An 18,756-nucleotide genomic window follows, 5' to 3' on the forward strand; every position below is an offset into this window, starting at 1 on the left:
CAGCCACGTGGAAGGGGCTGTGGGCCAGTGGCTGAGCGGGCGGATCAGGGGGGCAGGAGGTGGAGGGGGGGACACGTGGCTGGGGCCACACAGGAGCCAAGACGGAGGGCTCCTCACTCTGCACAGAAGGCCGACTTGCTGATGCACACGGCGCCCCCACTCCTGTACCGGGACCTCAGCCCTACGTTCAGGCTCCTGCCTTCCGCATCCTACCCACGACCTGGCCCATCTCGTAAAGGCAGCAGTGAGATTCAGAAAAGCCAGGGAAGGATGGGCCATGTCACATCCCACCTCCTGGCGGAACTGAAACCAGACCCACGTCCCCGCATCACGGAGCCCTGGGCCCCTGGCACTTGGGCGCTGCACTGAGGTCCTCGGGCCTCACCTGGCTGGCCTGGGGCCCCAGGGTTGCCCGGGAAGCCCGCCTGTCCTTTGTCACCAATGGGACCAATGGGGCCAAACCCTGGGGGCCCGGGAGGGCCGATGTCACCACGACTGCCAGGGAATCCAACTCCTCCGGGGGGGCCGCGTTCCCCTTTCAGTCCTGCGGAACCCTGAGGTAGAGAGAGGAGCGTTATCTGCAGGCCTCGCCGCGCTCCGAGCCGTGTCGCCTTCCTCCCCAGTTTAGTAAATAAGTGCCAGGATTTAACCAGCCGTGCTACTCATTCACTTCAACCCGCCTGCCAAGGTCAACGTGAAGTTAATAAATGAAGCTGGCATTCCTTCCCCAAGCTGAGCTCGCAGCCACCCCCCTCCTCCACGAGGGGCCCCTCCAGAGAGGAGGCCCCCGGAACCAGAACCTCCTTTTAAAAGGAGACTCGAAGGCCGCTCAGCTCCAGCGCCACCTCCCACCTCCCACACAGGCCCGTCTTTGCGGGTCCCCGATCCACCGGAAGACCCAGGTCAGTTGTCAGCTAATTGTTCCCGCCAAGGTCCCCAGCGCCCAGGTCCCTAGACCACGGGGCAAATTCACGTGCAACAATGACACTGAGTGAAAATACACAGATAGGGTCCAGGCAGCTCAGCTCTTCGGCCTCTGCTCACCCACCTGACAAGCACACGTTCAAAGTCTGGGGGTACACATACCGGGGAGCCCTTGGGGCCGGGCAGACCGGGGTGGCCGTCTCTTCCTGGAGATCCTGCTCTGCCTGGCATGCCGGGCTGGCCTGGGAACCCGGGGTCTCCTTTGTCACCCTTGAGCCGAATGTCGAAGTAAATCTCGCCAGGCTCTCCCTTGGCTCCTGGCTGGCCCATCAGCCCTGGTGCGCCTTGCGGGCCCTGCAAGAACAAAGCCTGGTGATGCCAACATCCACAGAGCGAGCCACGCCACCAGCAAGGAAACCGGGGAGCCATCCTGCAAAGCGGGGTGATGCTTAGCTCTCGTTCCCTTTCCAGGAGCAAGCCAGCGGCTCCGGGACAAAACCTGAGCTGACCTCACTGCCGTTTCCCTTAAAAAGCCTTTTGGGGGGAGTCCTAGGGAGGACAGGGATGGGGTGGGGGGAAGGGCGCGGCCCGGCCCGGCCCACAGATCAGTGGGCCAGCGTTCTTGTCCTTGACCCTGCCGATATTCCCGAGGACATCGTAGCAGCTGTTGGGAGGGGCTGTAGACGTTCAACTTCTCTGCCCAGGAACCAGAAAGAGGGCTTCTGGGCGCAGGTGAGGCGGGGAAGAGCCACGTTCTCCAGGGCTGCTCAGGGCTTCCTCTCCCGCTCCCACCCCAAATTCTGGAAGCGATAACGGCGTCCAGGGCACCGGGCCAGGGGCAACCAGGGGAGGGGCACCCGGCCGGCTCTGGGACTGTTATTCTGAGCCGACAGCAGAGCGGAGTGGGGCTTCCCACGAGGCACCCACGGGAACACGTCTCTGTTCCTGGAAAGTGACCCCCACAGGGAACGCCCGCTCCCCGCAGCCCCGAGAGCCGGGCTTCGTGGGGAACAGGCCAGGGTTTCCAGCAGTTGCTGCAAATACCTGTTCTCTGAGATCCATCTCCTGAGCCTCCCTCGGCAGAACTGAAACTCCCGCAGAATATTCATTTGGTTTGAGTTCCTTTCATACCCTCCCTCTGAAACGGTCCTTGGATATACGTGAAACACACACGCGTGCGCGCCTCTGTGTGTGTGTAACATGTACCCCTCAGAGGAGCTGGGAACAGGGGCAACCAAAATCCACATAATCTTCAGATTTGGAATGGCTACCACTCACTAAGAGCCCGCAGTGTGTCCCGGCCTCCGATTCTTAGCACAGCTCTGCAGGGAAAATACTGGCACCGCTTCGCAGAGGAGGAGCTAATATTCCAAGAAAGTCGGTGATCCGTCCAAGGCCAGGGCCAGAAAGGGCTTACTTCCAGCTGCAGAGCCTGGACTTCGTCCCCAAACCACGGGAGCGCTAGTGAGTTCCGTGTTATCTAGGAAAGGCTGCCTCTTACACGAACGTGGAGGTGAGGCTTGGAGAGGCTCAGAGGCTACTCAGAGCCATGCAAGTGGCTCACTGGAGAATCACCTACACGGCACTGACGTATGTTCCCGCCCAGCTGGCTTCCTAGGAGCTGGGACCGTGACGCGAAAAAGAAGGGCGCAGTTACACTTTCTCGGAGACACACCCACGCCACCCCGTGCTCTTCCAGAGGTCAGGAGACAGCATGAGTCTGCGCTGCCTGGGACTATTTATAAACTTAAATAACATCGAACCTCAGTTCCTTAGTCACACCAGCCACACTTCAATGGCCACCACTGACCGGTGGCTACCAGAGTGGACAGGGCGACACAGAACATTCAACCCCGGCAGAAAGTTCTTCTGGCCAGAAACAGCTGGTCAGAGCTGGCCCTGAGCTGGAAGTGGCCCTTGAAAGGCAGGACACTTGTTGGTCCTCTGTTAGGACACTCAGATCTACTTGGGGACAGGGGACGAGTCCAGGCTATCTGCTCTAGTCCCCAGAGTGGTAACATACCACTTCCACCAGCCGCCCACCCGAAGATTGAGCGGGGTCGTGGACAATTCGTTATTGGGTAGAAAGCAGCTGTGGAACGTTGTGGCTCTGGCTCTCAAGTTAACATTAGGCCTGCACATCCTCAAGTCCCAGCTAAACTCAGAAGCGTCTCCAGACAGAGGTCCGGGCAGCCTCCTCCGGGCGTCCACGCTGTGGTGTATGGTCCTTGCTGCTCAGGTAGGGACATGTGCTTGCCGTCTGTCTCTCCACTAGTCTTTCAGGGCTGGGAGGGCAGGGCCAGGCCTCTGTCTTTGCATCCTTCACATCGACAGCAGGATGCGCCGGGAGCAAGCGTGTGTTAAACCAGCAAGAGTCACCACTAAAAACTAAACGCAGGTGTAAGAAACGAAAACCAATGCGTGTGCTTCCCAACCCGAAGCACCCCTCACGTTATTTTATGTTGATTCTTCAGAGCTTAGAAGCATAGCCTCCTCTAACACTGCGAGCACAGCGTGAGAAAATGCAGTTTTTCATTTTCATCGCGATGACCTTGCCGGCCATCGTTCTACTTAGGGAGAAAACTGGATCTTGCTTGAAAAGTGACATTCACAACCCTCAGACATCTCGTGGGGCTTCTTTGATTCAGATCTTAGTCCTAAGCGACGCAGAGGCCTTTGGATAAATGTGGGAGACTCAAACGCTGCCCTGGAGGTTCAGAACAGGCTGCATAGATTGGAGAAGACCTGACAGCTTGTGCGGTCTGCCTCTAGAAAGCAGTGCCACTGCGGAAAATTCAGACGTTTGTGTCACTTAACACAGGTGGCTCCCAGTGACCCTGGACCTGCTGAGGGCGGGAGCTGGGCTTCAGCATCGCAGCCACGAGCCTCTTGTGACCTATCCCCCTCCCCCCAAGCAAACTCATGGCTTCCAGAGGACATGTCACAGAAAGGCTGCTTCTGGGACAGCCTTTCATTGGAATCAGAGCTTCTTTCACTGGAATCTACTTTCCAGTTTGCTCTGTCAGTTTGTGTCCTGCCTCTCATAGCCTCCAACCAAATTCTAAATAAGGGGACCACATTTTTGAGCCAATTAAACCATGGAGCTATGTTATAGCATCCAAGGAAAGGAAAATTATGACGTTTTTTACCCATAAGACAGTTCCTGGCAGGGTTCCCTCTCCACCAAGAAAGCTCCTGGGGGTGGAGAGGGCGTGGGGACTGGCATTTTTGCTGTAGGTTCTCTTTATCTTTCTCCTTCTCGTGACTTCTCCCCAAACACCCTCCTTCCTCTTTTCTCAGTTTTATTGCATTTGGGGCTGGAGGGCGGGTGTCTGGACTGGGTTCCAGGCAGACTTGAGGCAGGAAGTATTCCAGAAAGGCCGGGTAGATAAAGACCATGTCCAGACTGTGCCTGTTGCCTTCAAAGTTTTTCCGACTTTGATCCTCGCCACAGTCGGAGTTCCCAGCTTTGTGAACTTCCAACGTATTTAGAAATATTTTAAACAGTTGCGACTTCTAACTCGGCTCCCCAGGCACCAGGGTGTTCTGGAAGCAGCAGCCCGTGATCTGACTTCAAAGGGAGACAAGCACTGCTGCATTCCAGCTGTTTCCCTCCTATTTCAACTCACTTTCGCCCTGACCCGCTTGTATAGAACCTTCCAGAAATAGTTTCTTAAATTACAAATGTTGAAGGGCTACATTAAAAGAAGATCGCTAAAGATTTGACTTTCAATTTGTGATAAAAGAAAAGAGAGAAAAAGGAAAGAAAAAAGAGTAAAGCAATGTAAGGATTCGTAGACACGGCTTAATGCTTACAGAGCATAGAAGAACAAAGCCTAAAGGTTTAGAAGCCTTAGAAGCAGAGCGGATGACATGCAACAATATAACATCCTTCAATAGTTGAGATTATTACTCTGCTCTTGAACTCAATGGCTATTTTTTTTTTTTTTTTTTTTTTTTTTTTTTTGTCTTTTTGCCATTTCTTCGGCCGCTCCCGCGGCATATGGAGGTTCCCAGGCTAGGGGTCTAATCGGAGCTGGAGCTGCCGGCCTACACCAGAGCCACAGCAACGCGGGATCCGAGCTGCGTCTTGCGACCTACACCATAGCTCACGGCAACGCCGGATCCTTAACCCACTGAGCGAGGCCAGGGACCGGACCCGCAACCTCATGGTTCCCAGTCGGATCCGTTAACCACTGCACCACGATGGGAACTCCCTCAATGGCTATTTTTAAAACAAAGCAGACACGTTAGGAAACCGGTACTCTGTTCCACTGAAAGATTTCAGGCGCCCGTGTGGTTTACTTACAGGCAGTCCCTCAAGGCCATCTCTGCCGGGTAAGCCTCTGTCGCCCTTGGCCCCGGGCTGTCCTGGAAAACCTTTCGTAAGAGACAGAGGAGAGAGCACAGCGTTGATAAGACATTTCCTAATAACGCGAGACGTTTTTATCTTGTCAAGATGCGAAGTGCAAAGGTCTTCACACGAGGATGGTGTCTGAAGAATCTCAAAAGAGCGACCATGAGCGAGCCCACGCTGGGCCCAAGAAGGAGGAAAGTGACCCCAAACGCAGACGAGCGACTGTCGCAGGATGGCTCACCCCGCCGCCGCCCGCCCGAGGACCGCTAACCAAGGCGTGTGGGTCCCTCTCCCGAGCCACACGGTTTTCATTCGCTGTGGCCCTTTCAGTAGGAAATCCTTATGACACTGAATTGCAAGTCCCCGGGGTCACTCTCAGCCAAGTGAGCCAACCCCGGGCGCGTGGCTGCACAGTCTCAGCCGCTCTGATGCTGTCGCAGGAAATGGGGTCGCAGGGGGTTCTGCTTCGACGGGAAGGTTCCCACCCACGGAGGCGAAGTCTGACCGGGTCCCTTGCCGTGGGGGGGGAAGGCTCTTACCTATTTCTCCTGGGGGGCCCTGTGGCCCAGGGGGCCCACGAAGTCCTGTCGAGTCACAGATGAGGCAACTCTCTCCTTTTTGACCTAAGAAAGGAGACATGGGGTCCGTGTACATAACAGGTGGGCAGACAGGTGTCACCTGCATGGCGACCGCACAGGAGAAGGCAGAGGTGGCCACCATTCCAATGTCATGTCCAGAGGGGGCTTCTCAGAGCCTGACACCTGTCAGGGACACCTTGTGTCCCTGTCACAGGGCCCGCTCTCTGCCCCCAGCACGTGTCACAGGTAACCGAGGCTGCCCTTCGAGGAATCCCATCCTTCTGTCCTGCGACGGGACAGGCCCTGCCTCACTAAAAAGTCACCTGGACTCACTTTTCATCATTGGCCGGAGAAGCTCTGGCCGTGTCATCTAGTCTCTCAGTCAACAACTTCCCATCAGCTTCCTCTTGGATTGAGTATGTTTTTCGCAAACTGTGACTCCTGGATTTTCATCCTATGTTTACAGGCTGACGGAAGTGAGATGGAAGCAACACGCCAGAAAAGCAAGAGCAGAAGCCTGACCTGATGCGTGGGGTGGCGAAGAGGCAGCACACAACGGGAAAATGGGAGGAGACGCCTCTCTTCAGCCACTCTGACCCCTGTGTCTCGATTCTCAAACTAAGCTAAAAGGCCCGGCTGGGCCCGCGACCTAAACCCTGGACGTCCATTTCCAGGCACACATCGGGCCAACAGACAGCAGGGCACACGTGGAGAAGCCCATGGTCAGGGGCTACAGAAGCCGGGCCGTGTCCCCCTCGTCTCCTTTGGCTCTGAATGACTCCCCAGCCCAGGCACACCCTACTCCAGGCCCTGCCGTCAGGAACCAGGGCAGAACAGGGCTCATCCATGAGACGGATGCGGCGCAAGTTGGCAGGTAAGCCAGCCAAGCTGTGGGCAGCGTGGGGTTGCTGGGGTCTGTGCTCCTGAGGCTCGAGGTGGGAGCCGGGGAGGTGCTGGTGCTACAGGAGCGAGACGACATGGGAAGAAAGAAGCTTCTCTGAGGGTCCAGGGAGAGACAGACCTCTCAGTACAGAGCAACTTCTGGCCACTGGCTCTGTCACAAGATGGAACAGCTCATCTCAGAAAGCACGAAGCGCCTGGGGCAAACTATGACACTTAGAGTAAGCAGTGAGGTCCTGCTGGACAGCGCAGGGAACTGAATGCAGCCTCTTGGGATAGAACATGATGCAAGACAATATAAGAAAAAGAATGTATATATATATATATATATTATATATATATATATATATATGACTGGGTCACTTTGCTGTATGGCAGAAACGGCCACAACATTGTAAATCAACTAGTTTAATAAAAAATTTAATTAAAAAAGAAATTGTTAAACATCTGGGAACTGGGAACATTCATGAAAATAAAAAAATGACACTCTTGGAGTTCCCATCGTGGCTCAGTGGTTACAAACCCGACTGGGAACCATGAGGTTGCAGGTTCAATCCCTGGTCTCACTCAGTGAATTAGGGATCCGGTGTTGCCGTGAGCTGCGGTGTAGGTCCCAGATGCAGCTCAGATCCCGAATTGCTGCGGCTCTGGCATAGGTCGGCAGCTACAGCTCCGATTAGACCCCTAGCCTGGGAACCTCCATATACCCTGGTGTGGCCCCAGAAAAGACAAAAAAAAAAAAAAAAAAGACACTGATGGCACAACCCCTGCCACTTAATTCTAGGATCACTTTCATCTAAGGGTCTGCAACTTAAGCAGCTGTCAAAATTCTAAGATATTTTCCATGCATTTGCAGTTTAAATGTTTGAAGAACAAACATTCTTTGGAAGCCAAAGCCAGGAATGGGACCCAGAGGGGTTGGTTTTGGGGGGCCGCCTCTCCTTTGTTCTGCTCTCTGGGCATTAAGAGACGTATAAATACTGGAACATGCTTGGCTTACGACACCCTAAGCCAGGACTGTTTGGACAGCGATAATCCGCATTTCCAAGATTATGAAGGGATTACGGTGGGTCCTGAGTTGGCGTTGCAGACCACGCCTGAGATGTGCAAAGATAAAACTGAGGGCCGACGGGCAGAGCTGGCTGATCCGCTGGCGGAAAATCCGCTCCCACTGATTACGGGACTGGGGCGTGGGGAGGTGGTGAGCTGTGTGCACACACTTGGGGTCCGGCTGGAAGGAGCACTGGGCATTCTTGGAGAATCCCAGGCTTTGAACTGGAAGATCACAGGAGATGGCGTCAGTCAGGGAATCTAATCTGCCGGCCACGGGGAGGGGAAAGCTCAGGGACCTTGACGGCCGGGCCAGGGTCCCTGTTCCCTCCCGGGCGAGAGCTGTTGCTCCGACGCCCAACAGCCCAGCAGAGCTGCAGGGAGACAGGGCCTAAGAAGGGGCTTTGAGGAGCGTCAACAGCGGAAGAACCTGCCCACAGCCACCCAGAGCCAGGCAGTGTGGAGAAACGTACCCCACGGCCAAGCACCACCACATGTTTCGAAACCAAATTCAGTCTCTTACCTTTTTCTCCAACTTCGCCCGTCAACCCCGGCTGGCCCGGACTTCCGGGAAGGCCCTGGTCACCTGGTGGCCCCGGCTGGCATTCCACAATTCCATCTGAAACGGGTTTTTAAGAGTTACAGCGTCACTCCCCCGCAAGGGAACCCAGGGGTTCTCACCCTCCCTGAATTCAGGCTCCCTCACAACCCAAACCCTGGGCGGGCTGTTCGGCCCGTAGGTGAAGGCCCGCTGTGTTTTGCTCCCAAACACCCCCCAGGTATTCGCCTGTGACCAGCTACGACCCGCACACGTGGCACCCAGCCGCCCCGTCACAAGCCCTCGTGGCGCAAGCTTCCATTTTATGTTCTGACGTGTACTTCATCTCTTGAACCCCGTCCTGGATCGGACGTCACTGTTTCTTGCCAAATCCACACCCTCATCTCCGTCCCCACTTCACAGATGAAGAAACCGAGGTTCCAAAATGTAAATGATGTCGCAGCGCCCTACGTCTGTGAAGTCAAGGCTGAGCCCCGAGCAGCTTGATTCCTTTTTTCTTTCCGAGCAGATTTCCAGCAGAGTAATCACTATTTAAAAATGCAGACTGTCCGTGGGAAAACACCCCGAAAGGTCTGTGCCTCTTCCTCTCTGAGCATCATGAAGTGAAGAAGCACGAAAATGAACGGCACCGAGGCAGACGCCCTCTGCTGTGGGTTCTATGTGGTTTTAAAGTGTTGCTTTTGGACACACAGGGTGACAGAGTTGATTGTTCCTCCTCAGTGTCTTCGAAGGAAGATGGCACAGTGAGCGGGGTCCCGCGAGGCTCTGCCGGCCACTCGTCACGACGGCGGCCCCCTCCTGCGCTGTCCCGACGGACCAGGCTCCCCGGACGCCAAGGCCTGAACCGGGGCCCCGCCTCCCCTGTCTGGGGACTTGGTTTAGACCTTGGAGGAAATAGTTGTTTCAGGGGAGCAAGACCTGAAGTCTGAGGGCTTGGTCTGCTTGCTGTGGACGTTGTCCGGCAGTTTTCTGGACACGGCGGAGGCCGGCAGAGCCGTAAGAATGTCCTTGGTCCCCCCTCCTGCTGGCCGCTCGGGCCCCCGTCCGTCCCGAACAGAGTGGAAGCCAAAGAGCTTCCCCAAATTCCCCAACTGGAAGAACTCGCTCCCTTCTCTGCCAGTGGAGCTGGGGGGACTCCCAGATTCTGGAGATGCAGGTGCGTAAATAGTGACAGCTGTGGGGTCACTCTTTCCCTTTTCCAGAACACACCTCCTCCGGGCACCGGAATCCCTGCACAGCCCTGGTGAAGCAATTACCGTGCTCACCAAAGAGAATTTTAAATACTTTGAAATCTGGAGCTCCCTTCATGGCTCAGTGATTCCAAATCTGATGAGCATCTATGAGGTTGTGGGTTCGATCCCTGGCCTCACTCAGTGGGTTAAGGATCCAGCGTTGCCATGAGTTGTGCTGTAGGTCACAGACACGGCTTGGATCCCACGTTGCTGTGACTGTGGTGTAGGCCGGCAGCTGTAGCTCCAATTCAACCCCTAGCCTGGGAACTTCCATATGCCGAGGGGCAGCCCTAAAAAACTAACGAACTAAATAAATAAAATGAAGGAGTCCAGACTCCAACTGTTCCTACAGGTACCTCTTCTTTTTAACCCTAACATCTAAAAAATTATTTATTTATTTTATTTTTTGTCTTTTTGCCTCTTCTAGGGCCACTACCACGGCATATGGAGGTTCCCAGGCCAGGGGTCCAGGCAGAGCCATAGCCACTGGCCTAGGCCAGAGCCACAGCAACTCGGGATCCGAGCTGCGTCTGCAACCTACACCACAGCTCACGGCAACGCCGGGTCCTTAACCCACGAATCAAGGCCAGGGATCGAATCTGCAACCTCATGGTTCCTGGTCGGATTCGTTAACCACTGAGCCATGACGGGAACTCCAAAAACAGTTTTTAAATAAAAGAAAATTTAAATAAATAAAAAAATAAATGAATACTTAGAAAGCTGAAGCAAGAATACAGTGGCTGTGTCTGGGCTTGCACGCTCTCACACGTGTCGGGGGTGCAGCCACGGGGACTGAGCGCTGGACGGGGTTGGGACCTGGGAACCTCCATGTGGTCTGGTTAAGCCAGGATGGGCCCCACAGTGGCAATTGGGTTCAGAGGTAGCCTTTTTCACACATTCGCTCCCTCTCGGTAAAAATCTCATTGATAACCGATCAACTATCATGCTGCCACTGTGAATTGCTTAATTTACACCGACTTGCAAAGCAGCAACCCCGGGGAACCCAGAGGCAGGTTGCAAGGCCCTCGGCCAACACACTACGAAATTCCCAGCACTGGGAAGTTCACGTCCTCCCATGAGATCAGCCCATCTCCCAGACCCGGCAAGACGCGAATGTAGGGAAATGGTTTCGGATTTGCCCACGGTGGGCTCTCTCGCCCCCTCCAGTCTTTGCTGATCTCACTTCGTAAAACCACCTCCGTGGCCCCGCCCCCGCCCCACCTCTGTACCCCCTGCCCTGCTCCCTCTCACCCTGCGTTTCTTTTTTTTTTTTTTCTTTTTTTGTCTTTTTGTCTTTTGTCTTTTGTTGTTGTTGTTGTTGCTATTTCTTGGGCCGCTCCCGCGGCATATGGAGGTTCCCAGGCCAGGGGTTGAATCAGAGCTGTAGCCACCAGCCTACGCCAGAGCCACAGCAACGCGGGATCCGAGCCGCGTCTGCAACCTACACCACAGTCCACGGCAACGCCGGATCCGTTAACCCACTGAGCAAGGGCAGGGACCGAACCCGCAACCTCATGGTTCCTAGTCGGATTCGTTAACCACTGCGCCACGACGGGAACTCCCACCCTGCGTTTCTCATTCTCTGCTACCACACAATCCACTTCTTATTTGACTTCGGAGTCAGAATGCTCACCCAGGAGAGCACGATTGTTTCGTGGGCTCTGCCCAGGTCTCAGGGCACCGCAGGCACGCCGATGTTTGTTGAGTGAGTAAGTGACCAAGGAATGAGTGACTAAGGACCAAAGGCCCTTTGGACGCCCACACGCAGAGAAGCAGGACTTTGGGCCGAGAACCTCCGGGACTCCCACAGTTTGTCTCCTTTCTCCACGTTGCGAACCAGAAGGGGGAGGATGTCCCCATGAAGCCACAGGGGAGCCATTCCTCTGACTCATTCACATGTCAGAGGAAACTCAAGCCGACCCCCCCCGCCCCCGCCCAAGGGAAGCTTCTGGAATCCCTTGTTCCATCCACAGCTGGCACCGTACCCAACCTCATCCATGAGAACTTTCATGCAGAGGGCCCTGCATTCCAGCAAGCAGGCCTCCGGCAGCACAGGGGCCCCGGTCCAGAAGCTGCGCTCCAGACACTGGAAACATGAACCCACTTCCCATGCAACTGTTCGCTTAAACGCTCTGAAAGCTTCTTATGTTTTACACTGGAATTACTTTGAGGCTCTAGAACCCCTTAGCGAATCAAGGGATGCACGGTCTGTGCTCAGCTTGGATGGGGGGCTGATGAGAAAAATCCAGGTCAAGTACCGTTCTTAGTTGAAGTCATTCTTTGGGTTACCACACTGGTGTGCTGTCCCTTATGTGTACGTGTGTGTGTGTGTGTGCGTGCATGTGTATGTGTGCGAGTGTGTGTCCCCTAGAACCAGCTTGCATGGCCAGATGAACAGAATTCATCCCATGCCCAGTAAGACGCCTACAGCTCAGTCGGTTTGGTTTTTGACTCACACGCCTGGAGACCCCGAGCCGGTTAACATTCCTCTTATTCCTTGAAACCAGTTTCTCTCTTTTATGTTTAGGAGCCCTTTCTGCAGCGTGGCTCACTTTGCCAGCAGCCCTCAGTGAGGCCGGGTCATCCACGAGTGGCGGATGCCCAGCCTCTTGCACGGCACGTGTGCACGTGAACTCGAGTGCCCTGCCCAGCCTTGGTCAGCCCTGCCCACACCTGTCCTGCACTGGACACCACTCGAAACCAACCCAGAGGGAACTCACTTGTGTGGCCTGGCTGCCCAGGGGGGCCGGGGGGCCCAGGGGGACCTGGGAATCCATCCCTTCCACTTGGTCCGGGCAAGGACACGCCGGGAAAGCCCTGGTCACCTTTCTCTCCTCTCTCACCCGGGTAGCCAGGGGCGCCCGGCTGCCCTGGTATCGGTAAGCCTGGAACCAGAACAGAGGGTTAGGGCAGAAGCACACTGCAGCCCCCCATCAGCAGCACACACTGGCATCCTAACTCTGCTCGGGGCACTGTGACCAGCTGACCGTCACTGAAGGGGAACCCCTGGGACGAGGGAGAAAGGGCCTCACGGCTCCACCTGCTCCCAGCAAATTAACTTCTGGGAATAGGGATTCATCATGTAGACGTTAACAGCTGCGCGTTTCCTCCCGTACAGAGTGTCCCCAGTGAATGAAAAGGTTAGAGAGGCTTGGTCCCAAGTCTGCCCAGAGAAGAAAGGGCATAAGAGAAGTCCTTACACAGAGCGGACGGGGGCAGGAGCCACCGGGGTGGGAACCAGGTTGGAACCAGCAAAAGGACAGTGAGGGCTAGAAAGAGCTCGAAGTCGAGGCAGCATCGGATCTGAGCACGGGAGGGCCAGCTCAGCTGCCAGGGGTTTTCAGGGGATAAGATCACAGGGCCTGTGACAGCCAAGCAGGGTTCCGACCGAATGCTTGAGGCACAACGGTCCAGGAGGTGCGGGTGAAACGGCTTCGTGCTGCCAGGAGCAGAGGGCGGGCGTCCGGCCCCAGCATCCTTCTGCGATGCAAGAGTGTGAAAACAGACGGGGGCAAAGCGACCCCTGAGAAACTGCCAGAGGCAAAGAGCAGGGGTGCAGGCGGGGACCCCCGAGGAAAGATGGACAGGCCCCCAAGCCCCAAACAGCAGCTGAAGCCTCGGGTGACTGTTGGAAGTCGCTGTGCCTGCAGACACAGCATGTTAATGACAGCAGAAGAGGGGCTGCCACCCATGCCCACCCCAGCGGGGGAGACGCCAAGGGAGGCAGCCCCCCAACCTGACGGAAAGGGCCTTTGCAATCGGCAGGGCCGGGGCCAGACCAAGAGCAGACAGGCCACATTGACTTCAAAGAATGTCTTTTAAAATGATGGCTTAAAAGACTAACGGGGCAGCTCAATGGATTTAGAAAGCAGATACGGCAAACGCTCTGGAGAAGTGCCATCTTCTCTAAAACAGCTGGAAGGTCAGCGCTCTTGGCAACCCAGCAACAGGGATGCTTAAGATGCCAAGGTTTTAGCAGCAAGGAGGAAGAGCTGGGCGGGGCAGGCTGGCCTCGAGCCTCCGATGCTGCTGCCTCAAATCTTGGATGATGGGGTAGGGTTGTGTTTTCTATTCCAGCAAAAATAAAAGAAGGGGCTCCGGGAGAACTTAAAACTTAAGACCTATGGGCAAGGGAAAAAATAAAATAACAAGAGAAGGATAAAAATAAAAATGAAAAATAAACAAAGCCCCAAACATCGGGACTGCGAGCACTGGGCTGAGGTGTCTGTTCCAGGGCACACGAGGGTTTCACTCAGAGCCTGTGTTACCTCTGCTCCGGGATCTGGGGTTATACACACGTGCAGTGGGCACGCACGGGGAGGTGTACGATCCCAGAAGCACAACTCCCAGCCTCCGGGACACACCATCCATTAGAAACGTTAGAAGTGCGAAACCGGCACAGAATAGCCACAGCCTCAGTTTAAGCTCAGGGACGCCGGGTTCCGGCCCGAAGCAAGATCAGAGTTGATTAGATCAGCCAGGAAAGGTCTCAGCCTTGGGTCTGGTCTCAGGCCGAGAAACAAAGGCATTCCCCAGGCAGAGGGCAAGTGACAGCAAGGACGCTGAGGGGACCTTCGGAACGACCGGCCTGCTTCCGGGAGCAGCGGGAAGGACGCGGGAGGGCACGGGGTTAGATCAGAGCCAGAGACGGAGGATGGGGTTTGATGGGAGACGTAAGAGGTTCCACCGGCAGCGATACACATTTTTATAAGTACATGTTAGCCTGTGACTTACAAAATCAACACTGTCCTAGGAAGGGACCTGCCTTTCAGAACTAGAAAAACACGTCACAAAGTTGCTAGCCAGTTTATGCAGATCTCTAACTAGGGCCCGAGATAGTTCGGAATAGAAACCGCAGAGCAGTTGTACAAATACTCTAAAAAAAATCAGTAAAGGGTGCTCACCTGGAGGGCCCGGCTGGCCTTGCAATCCTGGGAAGCCTGAAAGGAGGGAGAGAGAGTAGAACAAACTGAGCCTGGTCCACTGTGCCCTGAACCTCTGCGCTCGCGGGTACCCGTGGTCCCGGGCTCAGGGAGCCCTCAGCTGGGGGAGATGCAGCATCCCTGAGGCTGCGGAGATGCAGGGAGATGGGCTCCCGGACACCCAATGGGAGGGCAACAGATGAACTTGCACAGAGGACTCGGTCACCACACGGTCTACACGGGGTGCAGGTGTTAACAAAATGTGCTCGAGTGCAGGTCGAAGATGGAACAAAGAAAGGATGAGAGAGACAGGAGGGAGGAGGCAGGAGGCAGGGAACGAAAGAGGGAAGGACCTTACCTTTGGGACCTGGCTCTCCTCTCAACCCTGGAGCTCCTGGGTACCCCCGCTCTCCCTTCTCTCCCAAGAGTCCGGGGCCAATGACCTGAATGACAGAAGAAAAGATGGTCGCAGGGCAGCGGCTGGCGGTTGTGTTACAGCAGCGCAGACGGAGAAACAAACCCATTTTATTTTGTTATTATTTCAAGACGTGAAACTAAAGAAGAAATAGTGGGGGGAAGAGGGGGAGGGGCGGGGCTGGGGGGTCCTGAAAACAGACAAAATGAGTGTGCAGGAAGGCCTCCTTGCAGAGAACTCTGCCAGGCAGTTCTGCCTCCTTTCACGACCAGCTGCCTGGCAGGAGCTTGACCAATGAAGTCAAGTTAAAAAGTGTTAATTCTGAGGTTTAGGTTCGAAATTTCTCAATGGCCTGAGAAGAATATACTTCTTTAAAGAGTATTATCAGAACTCCTTTAAATTTCCTCAGGCAACATGTAACGGGAACACTCAAATTTTTTTCTTTTAATTGGAAGAGGGTTTTTGCTTTACTTTAAAAAAAAAAAAATGGTCAAAAGTGGAGACTTTTTGGAGCCCAGAATATGGGGCAAGAAGAAGGCGCTGCAGGCCTCGTTAAAAAGGGGTGAACGGGTTCACCCCAATTCTGAATCACTGAAATCTGAGGACAAGGACCACATCAAAGATTGCATATTACCCTCAAAATGTAATCTGCTCTGTAGCAATTAAATTGTAGGAATTATTCACGTCTGCTGATGAGGTTCAGGTAAAAACATGCTATTCAAAGACTGCTGCTGGACCACAAATGTGGGAAATGGAGTCACCCACTATACACGCAGTAAAAGCACACAGAGTTGGGAGCTCCCCTCATGGCGCAGCGGAAACGAACCCCACTAGGAACCATGAGGTTGCAGGTTCAATCCCTGGCCTTGCTCAATGGGTTAAGGATCCCGCATTGCTGTGGCTATAGTGTAGGCCAGTGGCTACAGCTCAGATTCAGCCCCCAGCCTGGGAACTTCCATATGCCACCGGTGCGTCCTGATAAAGCAAAAAAAGAAAAAAGAAAAAAAAAAAGGGCTACGGAGGTTCAGTAATACTCTGATCCAATAATCCTATGCCTGGAAATGCAGCCTAGAGAAGAATTATTCAAATCCCCCATCTAACACACACTTGCACAAGCACACACACAGAAGCATGTCCAAACACTCACTACCACACTGTAGCAGTGCAAGAGGGCAGCCAATGACAGAGGGTGATATTTTCATTGTTTCAAAAGACGGGGGGCAAAACGGTTAAAGGGATCATCTGAAGATAATTTGAAAACACGAAGAACGTCCATTTTTAAAAAGAAAAACCATTGCTTACATTGGATTGCAAATACATGAAAATACACATACAGACAACGACTAAAATGTTATTTGCCAAAAAAAAAAAAAAAAAAAAAAACCCAAAACACAGTTTTGCTAGGAGAGTCCCATCACAAGTGACCTGTTTCTCTACTCAGCATTTGCCTTGTTTTTGTCTTGTCTTTATAGGGCTGTACCCGCAGCATATGGAGGTTCCCAGGCTAGGGGTTGAATCGGAGCTACAGCTGCCAGCCTACACCGCAGCCACAGCAACACGGGATCCAAGCCATGTCTGCGACCTACACCACAGCTCACGGCAACGCTGGATCCCCAACCCACTGAGCAAGGCCAGGGATTGAACCCACGACCTCATGGTTACTGGTCAGGTTCATTAACCACTGAGCCAAGACAGGAATGTCTGGCTTTTTTTTAAGTTGCCAAATGTGCTGCCAAAATTCTTATCCATGTGCAACTCTGTTCATTTTCATGATCAAAGAGATGCAGAAATTGTCCAAATATAGTAAGTAAACACCAAACGCCACATGATGCAAAGCATAAATTATCAGTTCAAATTCAATGCCCCCACACAAAAGCGTCATTCTAGAACGGCACGGAGCGTGCGGCCTTCGTCCACCGCCTCCCTCTTCCCCTCTTTACGAACCACCCCACGGACAGCACACGTCGCTGCTACTCACAGTGCCAGGGGGGCCGGGGGGGCCTGCTTCACCTTTGTCTCCCTACAAAAGAAAAAAATACGGTACTGTGTCTTTTACCTATGACAGTTGCCTTGCAGAAAGCAGGGCTGACTTTTTTTCTGGAAAAAGAGAGACGGAGCCGCCCGTGTCCTAAAATGATTGTCTGCCAACTTGGACTCTCTCCCTGGAATTAGCCGAAGGTGCTCTGGAGCTATCGTTACCCAAATCAATACACTTCCCCGTGCCTGGCGTACAGGTGACACATGGAAAGTGAGATTTCTACCAGACGTAGATGGGAGGCTGATTATTCAGACGGCAGGAGAGCTCCCGTCACTGGCTCTGCCGACCGCAGGCTCCTCAGAAACTTCAGAGAATCACGTGCAAGCAGAAGGTGTGCACAGTGGCTTCTCAGTAAGACAAGAAACGAACAAATAAAATGACGTGAAAGCTCCTGGGGTCTAAATTTATTTTCTCAAAGAAACCATTTTGTCTGAGGATTTTAGGCGTAAGGCTGTCTAAACCTGCGTCGGAAGTCAGTATAAAAAGATACTCACGGCTGCTGCCTTCCCCTTAAGATCCAGCATGACTTGAAAACATTGGGTGGGTAAATTCTGCTCACCGTGAGGTTGACTTGGCCCCACATTCGAGGAAAAACTCCAAGTGAGAAACGCCTTCCCATCGAATGCTCATATATAAACATCGTGGTAACACTCAAAAGTCCTAAGATTGTGCATTTTATTTCACGAATGCACTTTTTTCCTTTTCTTTTTTTCATGTTTTTTCTTTTAAGCTAAAGCTTTAAACTCAGGCACCAAACCGTAATTACATGTTTTCTTATTGGAATACAAAACGAGATTTGAGAAATATCTATGGGACTTAAAAAAAATCGAACTAATATAGCTCAAGCATATTTACTTTTTTTTTTTTTTTGAAGGTTCTCATAGCATATTTACTTCTTACAATCTCGAAGAATTGACTTTCTTAGAAAATCAGCCTAAGCAAACCTTGAGATTCTCTCCCTAGTCTATCAAGCACTGGTAAAGATGAATATTTCACACCCATTTCTTATTTTGGTAGGGGTTTTACATGAGCTGGCCTCATGATTAAAAGGGAAAAATAAAGCCAAAATGAGTTTTTTCTGCCTATCAGATTGGCAAATATTTTTAACGTTTGCTAACAAGCCATTACCAAGTGAAAAGGCGCCCCCCCGCCCCAGGCTGATGGAAGGGCTTTTCTGGGGGCAATTTGATGGCCAACAGCAATAGCTTCCCCAAACCAGAGTCTAACTGTTCACCCCCGCGTCGTACTTTTTAGGAAGTTATTATCGAGGAATGTTTAGACAAGGGGCCAAAGATACAACCAGAAAAATGCGGACCTGGTCCAAATACCAGGCAAAAAAGGCACGGAGGACGCAGTGCTGCTGTGTAACTGCATTTGCAGGGTTGAAATTATCCTCCTTGCGTCACTAAGGGAAGGAGCAAGCTGTCTCCCTCGATACCGTTTCCCAAAAGCTCGTGCGTGTGTGTGTGTGCGTGTGTGTGCGCGCGTGTGTGCGCGCTCGTGTGTGTGTGCGTGCGCGTGTGCGTGCGTGCGTGTGTGCGTGTGCGTGTGTACCTGGGGCAGTTATGAACGCTGACCCTTTCTGATCAAGTAACCGAAAAACTACACAAGCCTTCTCTTCTCCTCCGCATCTGTCTGCGTTTGCTTGGTTTCATCATCAGGGGAATTTATCACAAAAAAACACATGAAAACTTGAACGAGTGGAACAGTTTATATTTTTTCTTGGGGAATTTACACACACCGAGAGAACCACTCTAAGTGGTGTTTTTCCTCCCATGGAG

The 18,756-nt window shown here is 53.2% G+C and overlaps 1 protein-coding gene across 1 annotated transcript in view; it reads right to left on the reverse strand.

Moving 5' to 3' along the window:
- COL4A1 (collagen type IV alpha 1 chain) overlaps positions 1-18,756 on the reverse strand; it is a 139,078-nt gene that overhangs the window by 31,707 nt on the left and 88,615 nt on the right. The window contains 9 exon segments of the mRNA XM_021065910.1: positions 386-554; positions 1,087-1,278; positions 5,234-5,304; positions 5,821-5,904; positions 8,333-8,428; positions 12,321-12,485; positions 14,505-14,540; positions 14,881-14,965; positions 16,916-16,957. Coding sequence (XP_020921569.1) covers positions 386-554; positions 1,087-1,278; positions 5,234-5,304; positions 5,821-5,904; positions 8,333-8,428; positions 12,321-12,485; positions 14,505-14,540; positions 14,881-14,965; positions 16,916-16,957 — 940 coding nt within the window.

This window comes from Sus scrofa, chromosome 11 (assembly GCF_000003025.6).
Source record: "Sus scrofa isolate TJ Tabasco breed Duroc chromosome 11, Sscrofa11.1, whole genome shotgun sequence".
NCBI classification, from domain to species: Eukaryota; Metazoa; Chordata; class Mammalia; order Artiodactyla; family Suidae; genus Sus; species Sus scrofa.